Raw genomic sequence first — 24,168 nt, 5'->3', positions numbered from 1 at the left:
TTTATTTTTTTGCAAATAATAATTAACTTAGAATTTCATGGCTGCAACACATGCCAAAGTAGTTGGGAAAGGGCATGTTCACCACTGTGTTACATAGCCTTTCCTTTTAACAACACTCAGTAAACGTTTGGGAACTGAGGAGACACATTTTTTAAGCTTCTCAGGTGGAATTCTTTCCTATTCTTGCTTGATGTACAGCTTAAGTTGTTCAACAGTCCGGGGGTCTCCGTTATGGTATTTTAGGCTTCATAATGCGCCACACATTTTCAATGGGAGACAGGTCTGGACTACAGGCAGGCCAGTCTAGTACCCGCACTCTTTTACTATGAAGCCACGTTGATGCAACACGTGGCTTGGCATTGTCTTGCTGAAATAAGCAGGGGCGTCCATGGTAACGTTGCTTGGATGGCAACATATGTTGCTCCAAAACCTGTATGTACCTTTCAGCATTAATGGTGCCTTCACAGATGTGTAAGTTACCCATGTCTTGGGCACTAATACACCCCCATACCATCACAGATGCCGGCTTTTCAACTTTGCGCCTATAACAATCCGGATGGTTCTTTTCCTCTTTGGTCCGGAGGACACGACGTCCACAGTTTCCAAAAACAATTTGAAATGTGGGCTCGTCAGGCCACAGAACACTTTTCCACTTTGTATCAGTCCATCTTAGATAAGCTCAGGCCCAGCGAAACCGACGGCGTTTCTGGGTGTTGTTGATAAACGGTTTTTGCCTTGCATAGGAGAGTTTTAACTTGCACTTACAGATGTAGCGACCAACTGTAGTTACTGACAGTGGGTTTCTGATGTGTTCCTGAGCCCATGTGGTGATATCCTTTACACACTGATGTCGCTTGTTGATGCAGTACAGCCTGAGGGATCGAATGTCACGGGCTTAGCTGCTTACGTGCAGTGATTTCTCCAGATTCTCTGAACGCTTTGATGATATTACGGACCATAGATGGTGAAATCCCTAAATTCCTTGCAATAGCTGGTTGAGAAAGGTTTTTCTTAAACTGTTCAACAATTTGCTCACGCATTTGTTGACAAAGTGGTGACCCTCGCCCCATCCTTGTTTGTGAATGACTGAGCATTTCATAGAATCTACTTTTATACCCAATCATGGCACCCACCTGTTCCCAATTTGCCTGTTCACCTGTGGGATGTTCCAAATAAGTGTTTGATGAGCATTCCTCAACTTTATCAGTATTTATTGCCACCTTTTCCAACTTCTTTGTCACATGTTGCTGGCATCAAATTCTATAGTTAATGATTATTTGCAACAAAAAAATAAATGTTTATCAGTTTGAACATCAAATATGTTGTCTTTGTAGCATATTCAACTGAAAATGGGTTGAAAATGATTTGCAAATCATTGTATTCCGTTTATATTTACATCTAACACAATTTCCCAACTCATACGGAAACGGGGTTTGTATGTATTGATATACTTTGGTGTCACCAATATGATTCCCGAGCGTAGCCACCGCTCCTGCTCACTGCTCCCCTCACCTCCCAGGGGGTGGAACAAGGGGATGGGTCAAATGCAGAGAGTAATTTCACCCCACCAAGTGTGTGTGTGACTATCAGTGGTACTTTAACTTTAACAGTCACTTTTATAAACCGTTATGTCAGAACATAGCCAGACTACAAAACCCCACCAACATAGACTTCCAAAACTGCGTGTAAGCTCACATCAAAATGCATGACCTTTATGATTTGACATTGCTAAACACGAGTAGCCAACATTGTAACAACATTCATCAGACAGAAAAGACGTAATTCATAATAGGTCCCAATATAGCCGAGATTCCAACCCAAAATCTCCTGGCTACGAAGCAGACATGCTAACCACGTTGGCTCTGTGCTGCCAAAACAGAAACAATCGGATTTGGGGTCGAGTTGCTTGTGAGATTTGTCGCGTTGTAATCAGTGAACATGTCATCTTCAAACCAAATAATCTCGTCTCCTTCATGAGAGAGAAGCATGAATCAAGCTTGTCTGGCATTTGTGAGCCGGGCTCAGGAGGAGAGCGTGTGATTACGGAGTGTGATATACGACCCAGACATTAGCCCAGAGTCAACATAAACACCCTGACAGATTCATCTTTGTCGCCTTCACATGTGCTTCCCAGGTCGGAATGGTGTCAGCGCTCCCCCACTTGGTCATGACCATCATTGTGCCCTTAGGAGGCCAGTTAGCCGACTACCTGCGTACACACAACATCATGTCCACCACCACGGTGCGCAAGATCATGAACTGTGGAGGTGGGTTAGCAGTGCGTTTGTGTGGAAGTGTGTGTGCACTCTGAAGTCAAGACAACTGTGCAAATGTTGACTTTGCTCGTTTTTAGGGTTCGGTATGGAGGCCACCCTCCTACTGGTGGTGGGTTACTCTCACAGTAAGGGGATGGCCATCTCCTTCTTGGTGCTGGCTGTGGGCTTTAGTGGGTTTGCAATATCAGGTGAGACTTGAAAAAACTCCCCTCGTTTGTATGATGGATGCAAAAACCTTTGCTTGGCTGGTTGCAGGTTTCAATGTCAACCATTTAGACATCGCTCCACGTTATGCCAGCATCCTCATGGGCATCTCCAATGGCGTTGGCACCCTGTCAGGGATGGTCTGTCCTCTAATCGTGGGAGCCATGACAAAGAATAAGGTGAGTCATTCTCGTTGTTGTTCGACATGTAGAGATAGAAATACTAAGACAATATTTGCATTTTAGAATGCTTAAAGACCTACTGAAACCCACTACTACCGACCACGCAGTCTGATAGTTTATATATCAATGATGAAATCTTAACATTGCAACACATGCCAATACGGCCGGGTTAGCTTACTAAAGTGCAATTTTAAATTTTGTGCGAAATATCCTGCTAAAAACGTCTCGGTATGATGACGCCTGCGCGTGACGTCACGGATTGTAGAGGACATTTTGGGACAGCATGGTGGCCAGCTATTAAGTCGTCTGTTTTCATCGCAAAATTCCACAGTATTCTGGACATCTGTGTTGGTGAATCTTTTGCAATTTGTTCAATGAACAATGGAGACAGCCAAGAAGAAAGCTGTAGGTGGGAAGCGGTGTATTGCAGCAGGTGTTGTGCCGGATAACGCACCCCCGCCGTAGAATGCACCCCCTGACTGTTGTGCCGGATAACACAGCCGGTGTTTCATTGTTTACATTCCCGAAAGATGACAGTCAAGCTTTACCATTGGCCTGTGGAGAACTGGGACAACAGAGACTCTTACCAGGAGGACTTTGAGTTGGATACGCAGACACGGTACCGTGAGTACGCATGCAGCTGCGGCTTCCAAACATTTGATCGCTTGCCCGTACGTGCGTGCCGCTATGTGCATGTCACGTACGTAACTTTGGGGACTTTGGGGAAATATATGTGCTGTATGAACTTTGGGGAGGTGAACGGTACTTTGGGCTGTGGGATTGAGTGTGTTGTGCAGGTGTTTGAGTTGTATTGGCGGGTTATATGGACGGGAGGGGGGAGGTGTTTGTTATGCTGGATTAATTTGTGGCATATTAAATATAAGGCTGGTTGTGTTGTGGCTAATAGAGTATATATATGTCTTGTGTTTATTTACTGCTTTAGTGATTCCCAGCTGAATATCAGGTCCCACCCGCCTCTCACAGCGTCTTCCCTATCTGAATTGCTCCCACTGCCCTCTAGTCCTTCACTCTCACTTTCCTCATCCACGAATCTTTCATCCTCGCTCAAATTAATGGGGAAATCGTCGTTTTCTCGGTCCGAATCGCTCTCGCTGCTGGTGGCCATGATTGTAAACAATGTGCAGATGTGAGGAGCTCCACAACCTGTGACGTCACGCTACTCGTCTGCTACTTCCGGTACAGGCAAGGCTTTTTTATCAGTGACCAAAAGTTGCAAACTTTATCGTCGATGTTCTCCACTAAATCCTTTCAGCAAAAATATGGCAATATCGCGAAATGATCAAGTATGACACATAGAATGGACCTGCTATCCCCGTTTGAATAAGAAAATCGCATTTCAGTAGGCCTTTAAAGGGGAACTGCACTTTTTGGGGGGAATCGTTCACAATCCTTATGAGAAACAAGAAGACATGTTTTTTATTTTGCATTCTAACTTGCAAAAATCATCTCAGGCAAGTTTCCAGTTGATTTTGGGTAAACACTACATTTAAGTCAGCATAACTCGGCTCCAAGTTCCACGTTTGTAGCGTCAAAGTCACGCCGACCTCACTCTTGCGGCTTCCGTCTGCTCCAACGTTTCACTCTTTCTTGGTAAAAGCAGCAGTTCATCCTCCGCATACATTCAGCTTTAAAAAGATAAGGTTGGGAATCTTCATTTGTCCAAAAATAGTTGTCTTCGTTGTCTGTTACCAGAGGTGGGTAGTAACGCGCTACATTTACTCCGTTACATCTACTTGAGTAACTTTTGGGATAAATTGTACTTCTAAGAGTAGTTTTAATGCAACATACTTTTACTTTTACTTGAGTATATTTATAGAGAAGAAACGCTACTTTTACTCCGCTACTTTTATCTACATACAGCTCGCTACTCGCTACTATTTTTTATCGATCTGTTAATGCACGCTTTGTTTGTTTTGGTCTGTCAGACAGACCTTCATAGTGCCTGCGTTTCAACAAATACAGTCACTGGTGACGTTCACTCCGTTCCACCAATCAGATGCAGTCACTGGTGACGTTGGACCAATCAAACAGAGCCAGGCGGTCACATGACCTGACTTAAACAAGTTGAAAAAATGATTGGGGTGTTACCATTTAGTGGTCAATTGTACGGAATATATACTGTACTGTGCAATCTACTAATAAAAGTTTCAATCAATCAATCAAAAGTGTGAAGGAAAAAAGACCCTTTTATTTCAACCGTACATCCCGTCATAAGCCTAAAGACTGACTGCACAGTTCCTGTCTTCACAATAAAAGTGCCGCTCCATCGCGCCTGCGCTTTCAAAACAAGAGTCTCCGAAAGCCAGCGCAAACAAGCTAGCAAGCTACGGAGTTTGCCGCCAATGTATTTCTTGTAAAGTGTATAAAAACGAATATGGAAGCTGGACAAATAAGATGCCAAAAATCAACCACTTTCATGTGGTATTAGACAGAAAGGAGGAACTTTTTTCTCCTCCATTTGAAAACGTGGACGCTATCAGCACTACTGTCTGATTCCAATCAATGCAAGTCATCAGAATCAGGTAATACACCAACTTATATTCTTGTCTTCATGAAAGAAAGGAATCTATATGTGTTAAACATGCATGTATATTCATTAAAACACCTTTAACATATAAACAAAAACGGCAAAATAAATAAATATAAATGATATACTGTATATATACATATATATATATATATATATATATATATATATATATATATATATATATATATAAATGTGTGTGTGTATATATATATATATATATATATATATATATATATATATATATATATATATGATATGTGTGTGTATGTTACTCATCAGTTACTCAGTACTTGAGTAGTTTTTTCACAACATACTTTTTACTTTTACTCAAGTAAATATTTGGGTGACTACTCCTTACTTTTACTTGAGTAATAAATCTCTAAAGTAACAGTACTCTTACTTGAGTACAATTTCTGGCTACTCTACCCACCTCTGTCTGTTACCAAGTCTGCCATTATTAGAACACACTTGTGTTTGTTTCCGGAAGTAGGAATACTGTACGTTCGTTGCTGTGCATTGCTATGGAAACGAAAATAAATGCGCTGAGGAAATAAGTTCTGGAAATGCATAAAATGACCAAAATACAGTAAATATTGTACAAACCCCGTTTCCATATGAGTTGGGAAATTGTGTTAGATGTAAATATAAACGGAATACAATGATTTGCAAATCCTTTTCAACCCATATTCAATTGAATTCACGACAAAGACAAGATATTTGATGTTCAAACTCATAAACTTTATTTTATTTTTTATTAACTTAGAATTTCATGGCTGCAACACGTACCAAAGTAGTCGGGAAAGGGCATGTTCACCACTGTGTTACATCACCTTTTCTTTTAACAACACTCAATAAACGATTGGGAACTGATTAAACTAATTGTTGAAGCTTTGAAAGTGGAACTCTTTCCCATTCTTGTTTTATGTAGAGCTTCAATCGTTCAACAGTCCAGGGTCTCCGCTGTCGTATTTTACGCTTCATAATGCGCCACACATTTTCGATGGGAGACAGGTCTGGACTGCAGGCGAGCCAGGAAAGTACCCGCACTCTTTTTTTACGAAGCCACGCTGTTGTAACACGTGCTGAATGTGGCTTGGCATTGTCTTGCTGAAATAAGCAGGGGTGTCCATGAAAAAGACGGCGCTTAAATGGCAGCATATGTTGTTCCAAAACCTGCATTAACCTTTCAGCATTAATGGTGCCTTCACAGATGTGTAAGTTACCCATGCCTTGGGCACTAATGCACCCCCATACCATCACAGATGCTGGCTTTTGAACTTTGCGTCGATAACAGTCTGGATGGTTCGCTTCCCCTTTGGTCCGGATGACACGATGTCGAATATTTCTAAAAACAATTAAAATGTGGACTCGTCAGACCACAGAACACTTTTCCACTTTGCATCAGTCCATCTTAGATGATCTCGGGCCCAGAGAAGCCGGCGGCGTTTCTGGGTGTTGTTGATAAATGGCTTTCGCTTTGCATAGTAGAGCTTTAACTTGCACTTACAGATGTAGCGACAAACTGGATTTAGTGATAGTGGTTTTCTGAAGTGTTCCTGAGCCCATGTGGTGATATCCTTTAGAGATTGATGTCGGTTTTTGATACAGTGCCGTCTGAGGGATCGAAGGTCACGGTCATTCAATGTTGGTTTCCGGCCATGCCGCTTACGTGGAGTGATTTCTCCAGATTCTCTGAACCTTTTGATGATATTATGGACCGTAGATGTTGAAATCCCTAAATTTCTTGCAATTGCACTTTGACTATTTGCTCACGCAGTTGTGAACAAAGGGGTGTACCTCGCCCCATCCTTTCTTGTGAAAGACTGAGCATTTTTTGGGAAGCTGTTTTTATACCCAATCATGACACCCACCTGTTCCCAATTAGCCTGCACACCTGTGGGATGTTCCAAATAAGTGTTTGATGAGCATCCCTCAACTTTATCAGTATTTATTGCCACCTTTCCCAACTTCTTTGTCACGTGTTGCTGGCATCAAATTCTAAAGTTAATGATTATTTGCAAAGAAAAAAAAGTTTATCAGTTTGAACATCAAATATGTTGTCTTTGTAGCATATTCAACTGAATATGGGTTGAAAATGATTTGCAAATCATTGTATTCCGTTTATATTTACATCTAACACAATTTCCCAACTCATATGGAAACGGGGTTTGTACATATTACTTATTGTTATAAATGTTTCTGTTACTACATTATATATATATATATATATATATATATACATATATATATATGTATATATATATATATATATATATATATATATATATATATATATATATATATATGTACATTGCAGCATGTATATAAAACGTTGCTGGAGGGTTTTGAAGTTGTTTTAGAGCGCTTTGAAGGCTACAACGGTGACTCCCATTAGCCGTGTCTTCCGAGCTTTTTTTTTATCATCTTTAAAATCTTAAAAAAATTAAGACCTGTGTTCTTGTCTCTCATAATGATGGTGAAAAAAGTGCAGTTCCCCTTTAAAAGTTTGAGTCCTGAAGCCAAAAGCAAAGAAAACCTCTTATTTCAGTCATTCTATATCCTTCTGAGAACCAGCAACCTCTTTGTGTTTTGCCTAACAGTTAGGGCTAGGCAAAAATCTAAATCATAATAAATAATTTAACCTTCTACCTCCATTTTGGTTAATTCACGATGAGGCCTGGGCCGATAACACATTTTGCTCGATGATATATTGACCTACAAATTGATGCAGATAAATGAAATTATATGTAATGATAATACATAATAATAATGCATGTATATGCTTTCAAATAAACTTGTATTTCTCGTGTATTTTAACATTGTAATTGGAATGTGAACTTTTAAATCTCCAAAAAGAAACAAACAATAACAATAAAATACACTTTGTCTGTTTTTTTACACTTGCATAAAAATCACAACCAAAAGCAATACAATATGTTAAGGAGAGGGTGGGGGGCCCTCAAATATAAACAATAAACTAAATGGCTAAATAAAGCATTGACAAACAAAGTTGCACTGCAATATTGAACATGTAGGCAGAGGTGCATGTGTACATGACTTAACTCACAATCAAGTCAGGACCTTTTTAAACAGAAGTGCATAAAAAGATGTATCAACAGGTCATATGCAAAAAAAAAACAAAAAACATAAAAGGGGAACTGCACTTTTTTTTTTGATCGTTCACAATCATTTTGAAAGACGTACCATGTATTTTTTTTAATGCATTCTAAATAGTAAATAAATGCGATCAAAAGTCTGCTTACAATGGAACCAATGGGAGCCGCTCCATTCTGCCTTTAAAGCCTTTAAACACCAAAACACCTCCATTTATGTTTTATATACATGATGTAAGTATAAATATAATATAGTAACAGCTACATTAATAATAACATTTAATATTTACATATTTTTTTATATTTTTAAGTATATGCGGCGCATTCATTTAAAAAACACAAAATTTTTAACAACACCACTGATTACTTGTCACTGTAGACTTTATGAAAGACTACAAACACAATCACTTACTGTGTAATGTCTGCTCTCACTGGAATGCCGACTGCTAGGATGTTCATGTATTCCCATTTAGATGATGAATGACTCATAATCCACGTGAAGAAAACACACGTCTTTTTGTGTCGTCCTTGCCATTTCTGGACATAAATTGGCTGTCAGAGTGTACTAACTTGTTGGAATACGTCCTCAGTACGTCCAGGTGAGAGGCATGATTAATGATCTACAATAAAGTTTGACGAGCAAGGAAACGAGGAAGCAGCTGATCAGTCGATCATGCCGACATTGGCACGCAAGCTCGTGATCATGGCGTCGCTATAAATAGATTGTCCGCGTTAGCGCTTATAATAACAATATCACTAATACTTGGTTAATATTCAAGACAGGAAATGTAAACAGAATTATGTTGGTACTTTTTGGATGATTATTTATTGAGTTTCATGGGCGGAATAAAGGACCTCCCATTAGGGATGATGTTTGATAATAAATTATCGAGTTCGAGCCCATTATCGAATCCTCTTATCGAACTGATTCCTTATCGATTCTCTTATCGATTCCAGATAGGTTGTTGTATATGGAAAAAAACACAATATTTGGTTTAACAAAAGCTCACTTTTATTTTATAAGAAAAAAATAAAATTAAATAGATAAATAAATATTGACTGTTTTTTTTTTAAATTGACTGTTGTTACCCAAAGTATATTAAGTGGGATTTTTCAGAAAAACAAATAAATACAGTAACACAAAAACAACCTGTCTCTGTGATCACTATAGGTGTATAAATAATAATATAGTGTTAAATAAAAGCAGTCCCTTGGGCACAAAACTGAAAATAATACAGCTCTCCAAAAAATGCACTTCTGCTGCTATTGGAACATACTAACTACACACACTATGACACTAAGAACACCACAGTCATCAATCAACAATTCTTATTCCCTTACATGAGAGCGAAGCCTGGCAATAATTGCATATTGCCTGTTCTGCCCTCACTATACGTGTTGAGGTTATACAGCTTGGCAGACAGCTAACAAACAATCCAATACGTCTAATAAAGTTCCAAAGCAGATTAATCCATTTAGGCTCTTTATTGTTGTTGATCTTGCTTTGTCTATTCCTATCTTTACTTTTGTCTTGCACTGGACTGTTATTATTATTATTTTTTTAAACTGAAATACACACAATGACAAATGTATAAGCTACGTGATTCAATTAACATACTGAATTGTAATACACAATATGTAAATATTAGCTTCACACAAATATACAGTACTATCATCAAACAAATACTTTTGAGTGTTGAAACTATTTCGATGGTGGAAATACACGACTGGCAGCCATTTTAAGTCCTCAAAACATCCATTGAAACAGTGCAGAAAAATCGTTTTTCAATAGACATCTTACTATCAAATTGAAACACTTTCCACCTTAATATTGAGTTATATAAACAAGTTAGGGCAGCACGGTGGCAGAGGGGTTAGTGCGTCTGCCTCACAATACGAAGGTCCTGAGTAGTCTTGGGTTCAATCCCGGGCTCTGGATCTTTCTGTGTGGAGTTTGCATGTTCTCCCCGTGACTGTGTGGGTTCCCTCCGGGTACTCCGGCTTCCTCCCACCTCTAAAGACATGCACCTGGGGATAGGTTGATTGGCAACACTAAATTGGCCCTAGTGTGTGAACGTGAGTGTGAATGTTGTCTGTCTATCTGTGTTGGCCCTGCGATGAGGTGGCGACTTGTCCAGGGTGTACCCCGCCTTCCGCCCGATTGTAGCTGAAATAGGCTCCAGCGCCCCCCGCCATCCCAAAGGGAATAAGCGGTAGAAATTGGATGGATGGATGGATAAACAAGTTAAACAGTTTACTTACAGACTTATCTTTTCCAAGGCTTGTAGGAGCTAACACAACTTGTCTACTTCTCAATTGTCTCATGAACTGAACTGACTCGCCAACCCGGAAGTGCCCAAACTAATGACGCGTAGTATTTTCATATCGCCACAAGGTGTCAGTAAGAGTCTACAATCAAATGGGCATAACATTGTGTCACAGGGCATTTCCTGTGGGAAGGGATTTGTTCTCAGGTATTCGAATAAAGAATCAACTCTTTTTCTTTACTATAGTGGTCTCGATAACGGGTACCAGTTCTCAAAAAGATATTAGAGTCTGAGGACTCAGTTCTTTTCTTATCGAACAACCGGGAAAACCGGTTTCGAGCATCATCCCTACCTCCCATTGGCTCTGCTGTAAGCAGACTTGTGTTGACGTTTCTTTACGAGTTAGAATGCATTAAAAAAATAAAAATAAATCCTTCTTCACGTCTTTCATAAAGATTTTGAACGATAGGAAAAATTCCTAAACAAATTGCAGTTCTCCTTTAAGTCTGGCAAATTCCCGAGTGAGGAACTTGAAATTCTCACAAATCCTTGAAACTATCACAAATGTGCCAGTACTGAGACGACTAGAATTGAAACGTGTATACTTTAAAGTTTACCCTGCAGGACGTGCAATGTCATGTCTGTATTCGGGTCAGTTTGCATTCACATTTGAGCCTTGACACATTTTTTTTTGTAATGTGAGCGCCTACATAAAAAGACCAGATTTGCCAAAAAACAAAAAATCTGATTTGGACATCCTACCCTGCAGTGTTGTGAACACACTGAACGTCGCCTTCATTCTGCTGCGCTCTGGCTCCACATTGCTAAGGTAACGGTGAAAACGTGGACTGGATTTTCAGTATAGTAATGCAGGCGCTACTAATGGAACGGATTGAATTGGATAAGCGCTGACAAAGGGTCTTTAAATGATTTATAACCATAGTGAATAATGACAAATTATACTATCATTTATTTAAAGTCATATTCCAAATCACACCAAATTATTTAGGGGGGGCTTAAGAATATTTTAGGGGGGCTTCAGACCCATAAATTTGGCCTAATGACTGAGACCACTCCGCAAAGTCAGCGATCAGTGTCCTGTACTGCACTTCCCATCCCTCCCCGATACACAGCAGAGTCATCAGAGTATTTCTGAAGGTGGCAGGACCTGGAGCTATACTGGAAGTCTGAGGTGTGCAGGGTGAACAGGAATGGGGACAGGAGTATCTGACAGGGAACTCCCTAGTCGCACAAACTGGGACTTATCAGACAAATAGTCATTGATCCAGGAGACTGACACCCATCCGGAGCAACTTGTCACTCATCAGAATGGACTGGATGGTGTTAAAGGCACTGGAGAAATCAAATAACATGATCCTCACAGTGTCACATGGCTACTTCTTCTTCTTTTGCAAGTTTTTGGCAGCTATTTCTGACTGAACCATGACTCACAACCAACCCAATATGGATCAACCAACACCTCTTCCTCTTCATAACTTTTAATTAGAATGAAGGCATCTTTTTGCGCAGATTGGGTCGGAGTTAAGTCTTGTCTCTATGATTGAAAATACAATCTAGACTGGGCTCCTAAGGGGGCCTAGTCTGGAGTGGGAGAAAACCTCCATGCCATGCACACATAAACACGTTACATTTAATCACGACAACTCGCAACAGAGGGGCGGGGAGTTGGGGCCCTGGAGGGCGACTGCTGCTATGAAGCGCTGCCAGCCGCCCATCACCCCGGGGGGAAACAAGCGGTGGTGAAGGCGTGGGGTGCGGGAGGGTGTGTGTGTGTGTATGTGCCCATTGTCTTGGGTGTGATGATGTAATGTTCATAGGCATGCAAGCAAAAGTTCCACTCCAGGTGTCGTTGAGGAGGGAGGGAGGTCAAAAGCGTCCATCATTGAGGTGTCTGTAGATGCAAAGTTAAACCATGAAATGCAACCTCAGCTGAGCAAAAAGGATGCATATTTAGTCTTGATACCAATGTCCTTGACCCAGCCACACAAAAAGAAGTTGTAGACCTCCGTACTTTTCCAAGTTTTCATCGGTTTTGTCGTGTAGAATAATGTCTGAAGCACACGATAGTTTGACATGTCTGGGAACGCGACCGACGGATAATCCTTGATATCGCTTGACAAATCCTTTTTTGATAAAATATAGAGATCTATTTCATTGCATGATTAGATTTTTTTGCTCGCATTTTTTTTTTTTTGCAGGAAGATCTAGGCCCCTTGCGTACTCAGTTTGCGTGCTGCTTGCTGCACAACAGCAGCCTTGGCTTGGTTGACCACCACTGTTTTTCACTTTCGGAAAGAAGTCACCTGACGGAATACGAGCAATTCCGTCTATAAAGCAAAACGTTTTATATACATGCAGTAAATATGTATATAATGTAGTAACAGGCACATTCATAATACCATGTAATATATACAGTATTTTGGTCATTTTAAAGGCCTACTGAAATGTGATTTTCTTATTTAAACGGGGATAGCAGATCCATTCTATGTGTCATACTTGATCATTTCGCGATATTGCCATATTTTTGCTGAAAGGATTTAGTAGAGAACATCGACGATAAAGTTCGCAACTTTTGGTCGCTGATAAAAAAGCCTTGCCTGTACCGGAAGTAGCAGACGAGTAGCGTGACGTCACAGGTTGTGGAGCTCCTCACATCTGCACATTGTTTACAATCATGGCCACCAGCAGCGAGAACGATTCGGACCAAGAAAGCAACGATTTCCCCATTAATTTGAGCGAGGATGAAAGATTCGTGGATGAGGAAAGTGAGAGTGAAGGACTAGAGGGCAGTGGGAGCGATTCAGATAGGGAAGATGCTGTGAGAGGCGGGTGGGACCTGATATTCAGCTGGGAATATCTAAAACAGTAAATAAACACAAGACATATATATACTCTATTAGCCACAACACAACCAGGCTTATATTTAATATGCCACAAATTAATCCCGCATAACAAACACCTCCCCCCTCCCGTCCATATAACCCGCCAATACAACTCAAAACACCTGCACAACACACTCAATCCCACAGCCCAAAGTACCGTTCACCTCCCCAAAGTTCATACAGCACATATATTTCCCCAAAGTCCCCAAAATTATGTACGTGACATGCACATAGCGGCACGCACGTACGGGCAAGCGATCAAATGTTTGGAAGCCGCAGCTGCATGCGTACTCACGGTACCGCGTCTGCGTATCCATTGACTGTCATCTTTCGGGAATGTAAACAATGAAACACCGGCTGTGTTATCCGGCACAACAGTGAGGAGGTGCATTCTACGGCGGGGGTGCGTTATCCGGCACAACACCTGCCGCAATACACCGCTTCCCACCTCCAGCTTTCTTCTTTGCTGTCTCCATTGTTCATTGAACAAATTGCAAAAGATTCACCAACACAGATGTCCAGAATACTGTGGAATTTTGCGATGAAAACAGACGACTTAATAGCTGGCCACCATGATGTCCCAAAATGTCCTCTACAATCCGTGACGTCACGCGCAGGCGTCATCATACCGAGACGTTTTCAGCAGGATATTCCGCGCGGAATTTAAAATTGCACTTTCGTAAGCTAACCCGGCCGTATTGACATGTGTTGCAATGTTAAGATTTCACCATTGATATATAAACTATCAGACTGCGTGGTCGGTAATAGTGGGTTTCAGTAGGCCTTTAAGCATTACCGGAACTTCTTACCTGGGTGCATTGATTTCACAGAGCGCAAAGAGAGCGCATTCTATGTTTGCTTTCACTAATCATTGAAGACTTGGTGAGAGCCTTTGAATGTTATCATGTAGACTTAGACTTAGACTTAGACTTCCTTTTTATTGACATTCAAATTTGAACTTTACAGCACAGATAAGAACGAAATTTCGTTGCATTAGCTCATGGTAGTGCAGGATAAAAAAGCAATAAGGTGCAGATATAAATAAATAGATTACTGTACAGATAAATATATTGCACTTTTGCATATGCATCCACGTTTATGGATGTATGTCGTATTGTCTTTATATTCCAGCGAGTTAATCCATTTTTGGGGGAAATTGAGGGGATTATTATGTTATGTTATTTTCATTTATTATGCGCCCCTCAACCAACTGTTACATCAGCCCGGGGCGCAGCCCGAGTGGAGAAACAAAAAAACAGAAACAGAGACTGAGACAAACAAAGGAATCTAAACTAAACATTTAAGACTCACAATGAACACATAAATCAAAAGTCATCTGCGGTAAAAAGGTGAGTTTTAAGCTGTGCTCTAAAAGAGTCCAGAGTGGTGGCGGACTTGATATTCAGGGGGAGTTTATTCCATAACCTAGGTGCCATCACTGAGAAAGCACGGTCTCCCTTTGTCACCAGGTTTGAACGTGGGACCTTCAGGGTCATCTGGTTGTCCGATCTAAGGCAAAGACCAAGCCTGGAGCTGGTGGGTTGGTCCAGGAGATATTTAATGTAAGCTGGGGCGAGACCATTGAGCACTTTGAAGACATACGTGACGATCTTAAATTTCACTCTACTCTTCACTGGGGGCCAGTGAAGGGAGGAGAGGATGGGAGAAATATGTTCCCTCATTTTTGCGCCTGTCACCAGCCTGGCAGCTGCATTTTGTACTAGCTGCATGCTATGGATGGTCTTGTTGGTGACCCCAGCATAAAGGGCATTGCAATAGTCCAGTCTAGAAAAGATGAGCATCAACACGACCCTCCGTAGGTCACTGGGGGAGAGGAAAGACTTGATCTTGGCTATGGTGCGTAGTTGGAAAAAACAGGATTTCACCACAGATTATCTTGCTTGCCAAACTTGAGGTCTGGGTCGAATATGACCCCAAGGTTTTTGACATGGGGTTTTTCCAAGAGTGGCCAAACTTCCCAAATTCTTTCTGACCTGACTGATCGAGGTGGAGTTGCCAAACAGAAGAATTTCATTCTTGGTGTCATTGAGCTGCAGGAAGCTTTGTGACATCCACTCCTTTATGTCCCGCAAGCAGTCTTTCAAAAGGTCCAGCCCAGAGGGATCGTCTGTCTTGAGTGGAAGATAGATTTGAGTATCGTCAGCGTAGCAGTGAAAGAAAATTTTATGGCGATGAATGACTTGGCTGAGGGGGACCATGTAGATGGAGAACAGGATGGGACCCAGTATTGAGCCCTGAGGGACCCCACAGGTGAGGTTGGCACAGCGGGAGGAATGGTTTGCTATGTTCACAGAGAAGGTTCTGTTTTTAAGGTAGGACGTAAACCAGGACAGGGCTGTGTTAGTGATGCCGACCCCATGTTGGAGGCGGTCCAGGAGATCAGTATGGTCTATAGTATCGAGGTCCAGGAGAACCAGTGCAGCACATTTCCATTATGATGCGTTCAAGAGTCTTTCGGCCAGAGGGAAGAATCTGTTACAGATTGTAGCACTTAACGCTGAGTGCGAATTTTTTGGGGACGAAATAGGAACGTAAAAACAGTTTGGATGCTAACTGATGGACTGGTTGTATCTTTCAGCACAAGAGACTGTTGCTCTTTGAATAGTAAAAAAGAAAAGCTGAGTCTTTATCACGATGTCGAGAGCCAGTAGCCACTGCTTTAGTCGACCTAGATTTTTGGCGTAGCGTGTGGAATTTGATAGTTGACCAACTTGTCACCACAGCCTTCTACTGTACAGGTGAGAGTCCTGATTTATAACCTAGCACTAACTTTTCTAAATGAAAAGGCAATAGAACAGCAGCAGCTCAAGTAGCTAGCAGTAAATGGGTTATACTTGTACCTTCAAGGTACTCAAACCACACTCACCCATTCACACACACATTCAGGCTCTAACCACGACCCGTCAGTGGCAAGGGTGAAGTGTCTTTTTCTGAAGGACACAACGGACGTGACTAGGATGGCGGAAGCCGGGGATCGAACCAGGAACTCTCAGGTTGCTGGCACGACCGCTCTAACAACCGAGCCAAGTCGTCCAGCAACCCCTCGCCAATGTTCGGAGGAGCGATGTGAGAATGGTGCTGTGTTACTACGCCAGAAAAGTAGTTCCTCTGTGTTAGCTCCTACCATTAACGATGTTGCTATAGCTTGGTTAGGATGCAGGTCAGGCTATATGTAAATGGAGCATTGTTGTGGTTTTTTGGATGTTCTTTAAAGGGGTTTATAGGCGGAATAGATGAATCCCTATTGCCTGCTAACAGTTTTTCACTATTTAGAATGCACAGAAAAAGGAAAACATGTCTATATATATATAGAGGTTTATTTGAAATAGGGACAGATACAGAAACATAGACATCTGAAGCAGTTATCCAATGTATGCATCATAGTGTTTGTAGCCAAAGCTCATTTACAACACTTGTCCCCAACAACAACAACACAGATCCAACATCATTAAAATAGGAAAATAAAAAGAATAAGGCAAAGATGAGTCGATAATAGAAATAATACAGACAAAGTGCAGACTAGATAAAAACCAATTAGTAAAAATTTGTAAAAACTAAACATGGGAACACGATTGTTGCTCAACTAGCCACAATTTTGTTTGTTTTCTGAAAGTGACAAGTGCAGGTGTACTTTTCAAAGTGTCAGGTAGAGAGTTCCATAGTTGTGGTCCTTTTATTGAAAAGGCAGTCTGGACAAAAGGTGTTCTACGGAATGGAACGCAACAGTTGCCTTTTGACATTGCTTGGGTGGTAGATCTGGTACCACTTTGCAGTCTTGTAAATGCCTTGCAGAGCAATTGGGGGGCAGAGTTATCCAAGCATTTAAAAACCAGTTTGACTGTGTGTAACAAAATACAATTGGTAAAACTTAAAATATTGTATATGGTTAAAATTTGGCAGTGATGATATCGTATACTCTTCTTGTCTACAATATTCCTGTCCCACATAGTGGATGATGGGCGAAATACGATAATGAAAGTGCAGTGTTCCCTTAAGACTAAACATTTTCCACACATTCAGTGGAACCTCAGTGTTATATTGTTCCTTTTTCTCACTCTGATTGAAGTGATACATTTTCCAAATAAAGGGACGTTGTACAGTAAATTTCTAATCACATTCACAATGTGTTCATCTATTCCATTACTTTAATTTTGGTTTCATACAATAATGCTTCAGGTGTATTTATGTACTTGACTTGCCTGCACAACTACAATATGTTCAATTAAAAACACCTGGAAGACTGCAAGTTGCTACAGATCGGACTGGAATTACTGGTACTACATGTACAAACCCCGTTTCCATATGAGTTGGGAAATTGTGTTGGATGTAAATATAAACTGAACACAATGATTTGCAAATACTTTTCAACCCATATTCAGTTGAATGCACTACAAAGACAAGATATTTGATGTTCAAACTCATAAACTTTATTTTTTGTTTGCAAATAATTAACTTAAAATTTCATGGCTGCAACACGTGCCAAAGTAGTTGGGAAAGGGCATGTTCACCACTGTGTTACATGGCCTTTCCTTTTAACAACACTCAGTAAACGTTTGGGAACTGAGGAGACACATTTTTTAAGCTTCTCAGGTGGAATTCTTTCCCATTCTTGCTTGATGTACAGCTTAAGTTGTTCAACAGTCCGGGGGTCTCCGTTGTGGTATTTTAGGCTTCATAATGCGCCACACATTTTCAATGGGAGACAGGTCTGGACTACAGGCAGGCCAGTCTAGTACCCGCACTCTTTTACTATGAAGCCACGTTGATGTAACACGTGGCTTGGCATTGTCTTGCTGAAATAAGCAGGGGCGTCCATGGTAAAGTTGCTTGGATGGCAACATATGTTGCTCCAAAACCTGTATGTACCTTTCAGCATTAATGGCGCCTTCACAGATGTGTAAGTTACACATGTCTTGGGCACTAATACACCCCCATACCATCACAGATGCTGGCTTTTCAACTTTGCGACTATCACAATCCGGATGGTTCTTTTCCTCTTTGGTCCGGAGGACACGACGTCCACAGTTTCTAAAAACAATTTGAAATGTGGACTCGTCAGGCCACAGAACACTTTTCCACTTTGCATCTGTCCATCTTAGATGAGCTCAAGCCCAGCGAAGTCGATGTCGTTTCTGGGTGTTGTTGATTAACGGTTTTCGCCTTGCATAGTAGAGTTTTAACTTGCACTTACAGATGTAGCGACCAACTGTAGTTACTGACAGGGGATTTCTGAAGTGTTCCTGAGCCCATGTGGTGATATCCTTTACACACTGATGTCGCTTGTTGATGCAGTACAGTCTGAGGGATCGAAGGTCACGGGCTTAGCTGCTTACGTGCAGTGATTTCTCCAGATTCTCTGAACCCTTTGATGATTTTACAGACCGTAGATGGTGAAATCCCTAAATTCCTTGCAATAGCTGGTTGAGAAAGGTTTTTCTTAAACTGTTCAACAATTTGCTCACGCATTTGTTGACAAAGTGGTGACCCTCGCCCCATCCTTGTTTGTGAATGACTGAGCATTTCATGGAATCTACTTTTATACCCAATCATGGCACCCACCTGTTCCCAATTAGCCTGTTCACCTGTGGGATGTTCCAAATAAGTGTTTGATGAGCATTCTTCAACTTTATCAGTATTTATTGCCACCTTTCCCAACTTCTTTGTCACGTGTTGCTGGCATCAAATTCTAAAGTTAATGATTATTTGCAAAAAAAAAAAAAATGTTTATCAGTTTGAACATCAAATATGTTGTCTTTGTAGCATATTCAATTGAATATGTGTTGAAAATGATTTGCAAATCATTGTATTCCGTTTATATTTACATCTAACACAATTTCCCAACTCATATGGAAACGGGGTTTGTATTTGATGACACATTAGTCCTATATGCAAATGTGCAGCATTGTTTAGTGGTTAAGACTGGCTCAACTAACCCAACTATTGTCCCAACGATGGGTCTATCCAATTGTAATGACTTTTAAATAAAAAGTGGCTTAACTAACCCGCTCTTCTCCCATTATCTGATCCCAGACTCGGGAGGAGTGGCAGTACGTCTTCCTAATTGCCTCACTGGTGCATTACGGGGGCGTGGTGTTCTACGGCATCTTTGCCTCCGGGGAAAAACAACCATGGGCCGACCCGGAGGAGACCAGCGAAGAAAAGTGCGGCTTCATCGACGAGGACGAGCTGGCCGAAGAGACAGGTGACATCACGCAGGGTTACGGCGCCATGGGCGGCCCGGCTAAAAGCTACGGCGCCACAGCGCAGCTCAATGGCGGTTGGGTGCAGGACTGGGATAAGACGGAGGAGTACGTGCAGGAACCAGCTGGGAAGATGTACTCAGAGCGAGGCTACTCTTAGAGCAGATGAATCCTACGTTGCACAAAATAACTTTAGATAGATGAATCCATTCTGTGTATTCCACATAGTGTAGTTTTCCAACAGAGTCCACACACTCATCACATCTACAGTCAGCGCACAGAAGTGCAGTGTTTTTCAACCTTTTCTGAGCCAAGGCATATTTTTTTCATTGAAAAAATCCCGAGGCACACCACCAGCAGAAATCATTGAAAAATTCAACTCAGCAGCCGATATTGACAATTAAAAAGACGTTTTCGCAAGTGTTGGATATGAATTTAAACCTTAACCAAGCATGCATCACTATAGCTCTTGTCTCAAAGTAGGTGTACTGTCACCGCCTGTCACATCGCGCCGTGACTTATTTTGAGTTGTTTGGTGTTTTCCTGTGTGTAGTGTTTTAGTTCTTGTCTTGCGCTCCTATTTTGGTGGCTTTTCCTGTTTTTTGGTATTTTCCTGTAGTAGTTTCATGTCTTCCTTGCACTTGCTTTGTTTTCGCAATCAAGACTATTTAAGTTGTGCGAACACTATCCTTCTTTGTGGGGACATTGTTGATTGTCATGTCGTGTACGGATGTACTTTATGGACGCCATCTGCTCCACACGCTGTAAGTCTTTGCTGTCGTCCAGCATTCTGTTTTTGTTTACTTTGCAGCCAGTTCAGTTTTAGTTTCGTTTTGCATAGCCATACCTAAGCTTCAATGCCTTTTCTTAGCGGCATTCGCCTTTTGTTTAAGCGTTAGATACCTTTTTACCTGCACACTGCCTCCCGCTGTCTTCTGCATATTGTGATCACGACAAAACATCTACAAAGCAATTAGCTACCGGCTGCCACCTACTGATATGGAAGAGTATTACATGGTTACTCTGCCGAGCTCTAGACAGCACATACGCTCAATAACGGCACATTTGCGGATTATAATTACTGGTTTGAAAAAAATATTTTTAACCCAATTAGGTGAAATTACATAATCTCCCACGGCACACCAGACTGTATCTCACGACACACTAGTGTGCGGCGGCACAGTGGTTGAAAAACACTGCACTAGAGATGTTGCAAAGCAAGATGCAGGCCAATGTTGTACAAAGGTTCTTAGGCACCCAAACCTCATCAGTTTACTTGAACAACATGAGCCACATGACCTTGCAGTAGACCCTCACTCAAGGTCTCTCTCTCTCCGATTGCACTGAAGTATTTAAAAAAAAAAAAAAAAGCAGATTACATTGTGTTGTATGTACTGTATATACCTGTATACTGTTTCTGTGAGACTATTGTGGATTTGGGTCGTTGATCTGTGTTTATCATTGATATAAAAAGGCCATATTTTTCATGGACAGTACCTTTTCAGGGAGATGTCTGCTTGCAAAAAAAAAAAAAAAAAAGGTCTCTTCCTCGTCCTAGAGCGAGGCGAGTAATACTCCTAAGGGCGAGTGAACCTTAGGGTGCGTTTACACTTGTCATGTTTGGTTGGGTTAAAGCTAGTTCTTAGCTCATTCAAAAAGGGACTCAGACCAGGCGCTCTTTAAACATATATTTGAGAAACTTTGGTAACACTTTAGTATGGGGAACATATTCACCATTAATTAGTTTCTTATTAACATGCAATTTAGTAACATATTGGCTCTTAATTAGTCATTATTAAGTACTTATTAATGCCTTATTCTGCATGGCCTTATTATACAACCAGTAAGCCATTAACACTTTAGTATGGGGAACATATTCACCATTAATTAGTTGCTTATTAACATGCAAATTAGTAACATATTGGATCTTAATTACCGTATTTTTCGGAGTATAAGTCGCACTGGCCGAAAATGCATAATAAAGAAGGAAAAAAACATATATAAGTCGCACTGGAGTATAAGTCGCTTTTTTGGGGGAAATGTATTTGATAAAACCCAACACCAAGAACATACATTTGAAAGGCAATTTAAAATAAATAAAGAATAGTGAACAACAGGCTGAATAAGTGTACGTTATATGAGGCATAAATAACCAACTGAGAAGGTGCCTGGTATGTTAACGTAACATATTATGGTAAGAGTCATTCAAATAACTATAACATATAGAACATGCTATACGTTTACCAAACAATCTGTCACTCCTAATCGCTAAATCCCATGAAATCTTATACGTCTAGTCTCTTACGTGAATGAGCTAAATAATATTATTTAATATTTTACGGTAATGTGTTAATAATTTCACACATAAGTCGCTCCTGAGTATAAGTCGCACCCCCAGCCAAACTATGAAAAAAACTGCGACTTAGAGTCCGAAAATACGGTAGTCATTATTAAGTACTTATTAATGCCTTATTCTGCCTGGCCTTATTATACAACCAGTAAGCCATTAACACTTTAGTATGGGGAACATATTCACCATTAATTAGTTGCTTATTGACATGCAAATTAGTAACATATTGGATCTTAATTACCGTATTTTTCGGAGTATAAGTCGCTCCGGAGAATAAGTCGCACCGGCCGAAAATGCATAATAAAGAAGGAAAAAAACATATATAAGTCGCACTGGAGTATAAGTCGCATTTTTGGGGGAAATTTATTTGATAAAACCCAACACCAAGAACATACATTTGAAAGGCAATTTAAAATAAATAAAGAATAGTGAACAACAGGCTGAATAAGTGTACGTTATATGACACATAAATAACCAACTGAGAAGGTGCCTGGTATGTTAACATAACATATTATGGTAAGAGTCATTCAAATAACTATAACATATAGAACATGCTATACGTTTACCAAACAATCTGTCACTCCTAATCGCTAAATCCAATGAAATCTTATACGTCTAGTCTCTTACGTGAATGAGCTAAATAATATTATTTAATATTTTACGGTAATGTGTTAATAATTTCACACATAAGTCGCTCCTAAGTATAAGTCGCACCCCCAGCCAAACTATGAAAAAAATTGCGACTTATAGTCCGAAAAATACGGTAGTCATTATTAAGTACTTATTAATGCCTTATTCTGCATGGCCTTATTATACAACCAGTAAGCCGGTAACACTTTAGTATGGGGAACATGTTCACCATTACCAACCCTAACCCTAACCCTAACCAATTAATAAAAAATTAAGTCTTTATTGTTACTTAAAATATGTTCCCCTCGTGTCCAAATAACTCTAAATTAAGTCTTTGTTACTTAGAATATGTTCCCCATACTAAAGTGTTACCGAAACGGTACTTTTTGAAAGCCTAAAGAACACAAAACCTGTTCAAGCCAGAATGTAACATTTTGGTTTCTATTATTTGAGTTCCAGCTTTTTCCGCGTGTGGCGTTTGCTGTGCAGCAAGTGTGAACGCAGCCTCGGGATCGTTGTGTGTGTCCGTTGCATGACTTTGCTCTGATCGATGTCGAGCCTCCCGCTTGGTGGACGAGAAAATAAACTTCCCGGAATCAGACGGCGATCTGAGACGAATCATTGAAGTTGGGTGTGCACTGCAATAAACCCTGTGTAACGGCTGCTACCCGCCATCACCTTCTGTTTTCGTAACGTAACCCCGGCTTGCTGTATCTATCCGTTGTTATTGTTTTGGAGTCATGTGATGCTCAACGACAAGATGTGTGTTTTGAAAACATTTACCCGTATCCCCAAGAATACAGCTTTAGTGCTACTGGTGACGACTTTTGACCGTGTGGGGAATGCAGTACTGTGTGTGGTGTGGACAACTCCTTTTGGTGTTTCTTGCTTCACGCTACTTTTATGGATCGGTTTCCACTCATAAAAAGGCTCTTCCATTTGCTACGCCTCCACCCCTTATTTGCTGTACGAAGGATGTTTAAGATATATGAATATTTAAGAATGTTTAAGATGACCAAAATATATTACGATGGCGTGGTGCCTGAAGTCGATGTACACAGATAAATGTGGTTTTATGGATCAAATATTGTGTTTAACGAAGAGGTATGTTGATGTTGAAAAAGTGCTATAAAAATGCTCAATTTATATAAAAAATGCTTCTGTGGTCTGTTTAATGATTCTTCAGGTGTTAAGCACCTAAACCAGTTAAGGACCTTTTTCCAATTAGTGTGTTGTACTTTCCATTCTCTCCATGTTTCTCATTAGTAGATCAATAGCTGAGGTCTCAGGGGTCCCAAAGGAGAGTATTGGACTCGGTAGCTTGGTAATTGTCAAAAGGAGAGAGGAACAGCAATGTTAATGGCACGACTGGAGTTTTCATCCCAACACCGATCGTTATCTGCCCACTCATTGGAAAAACTTGGTTTCAAATGTGAAATTACAGAGCAACATTTCATTTCTAAATATTATT

At 40.6% G+C, this 24,168-nt stretch overlaps 1 protein-coding gene across 1 annotated transcript in view; it reads left to right on the top strand.

The window, feature by feature from the left end:
• slc17a6a (solute carrier family 17 member 6a) overlaps positions 1-23,862 on the top strand; it is a 51,493-nt gene extending 27,631 nt beyond the window's left edge. Inside the window, exons 9-12 of the mRNA XM_061969684.2 lie at positions 2,135-2,267; positions 2,354-2,464; positions 2,532-2,659; positions 19,548-23,862. Coding sequence (XP_061825668.1) covers positions 2,135-2,267; positions 2,354-2,464; positions 2,532-2,659; positions 19,548-19,877 — 702 coding nt within the window. The 3' untranslated portion in view covers positions 19,878-23,862. The remainder of the gene's footprint in view (positions 1-2,134; positions 2,268-2,353; positions 2,465-2,531; positions 2,660-19,547) is intronic.
• The last annotated feature ends 306 nt before the right edge of the window (positions 23,863-24,168 follow it).

This window comes from Nerophis lumbriciformis, linkage group LG10, assembly GCF_033978685.3.
Source record: "Nerophis lumbriciformis linkage group LG10, RoL_Nlum_v2.1, whole genome shotgun sequence".
NCBI classification, from domain to species: domain Eukaryota; kingdom Metazoa; phylum Chordata; class Actinopteri; order Syngnathiformes; family Syngnathidae; genus Nerophis; species Nerophis lumbriciformis.
The sequence above is the reverse complement of the archived record's forward strand: the minus strand, read 5'-3'. Positions and strand labels throughout refer to the sequence as shown.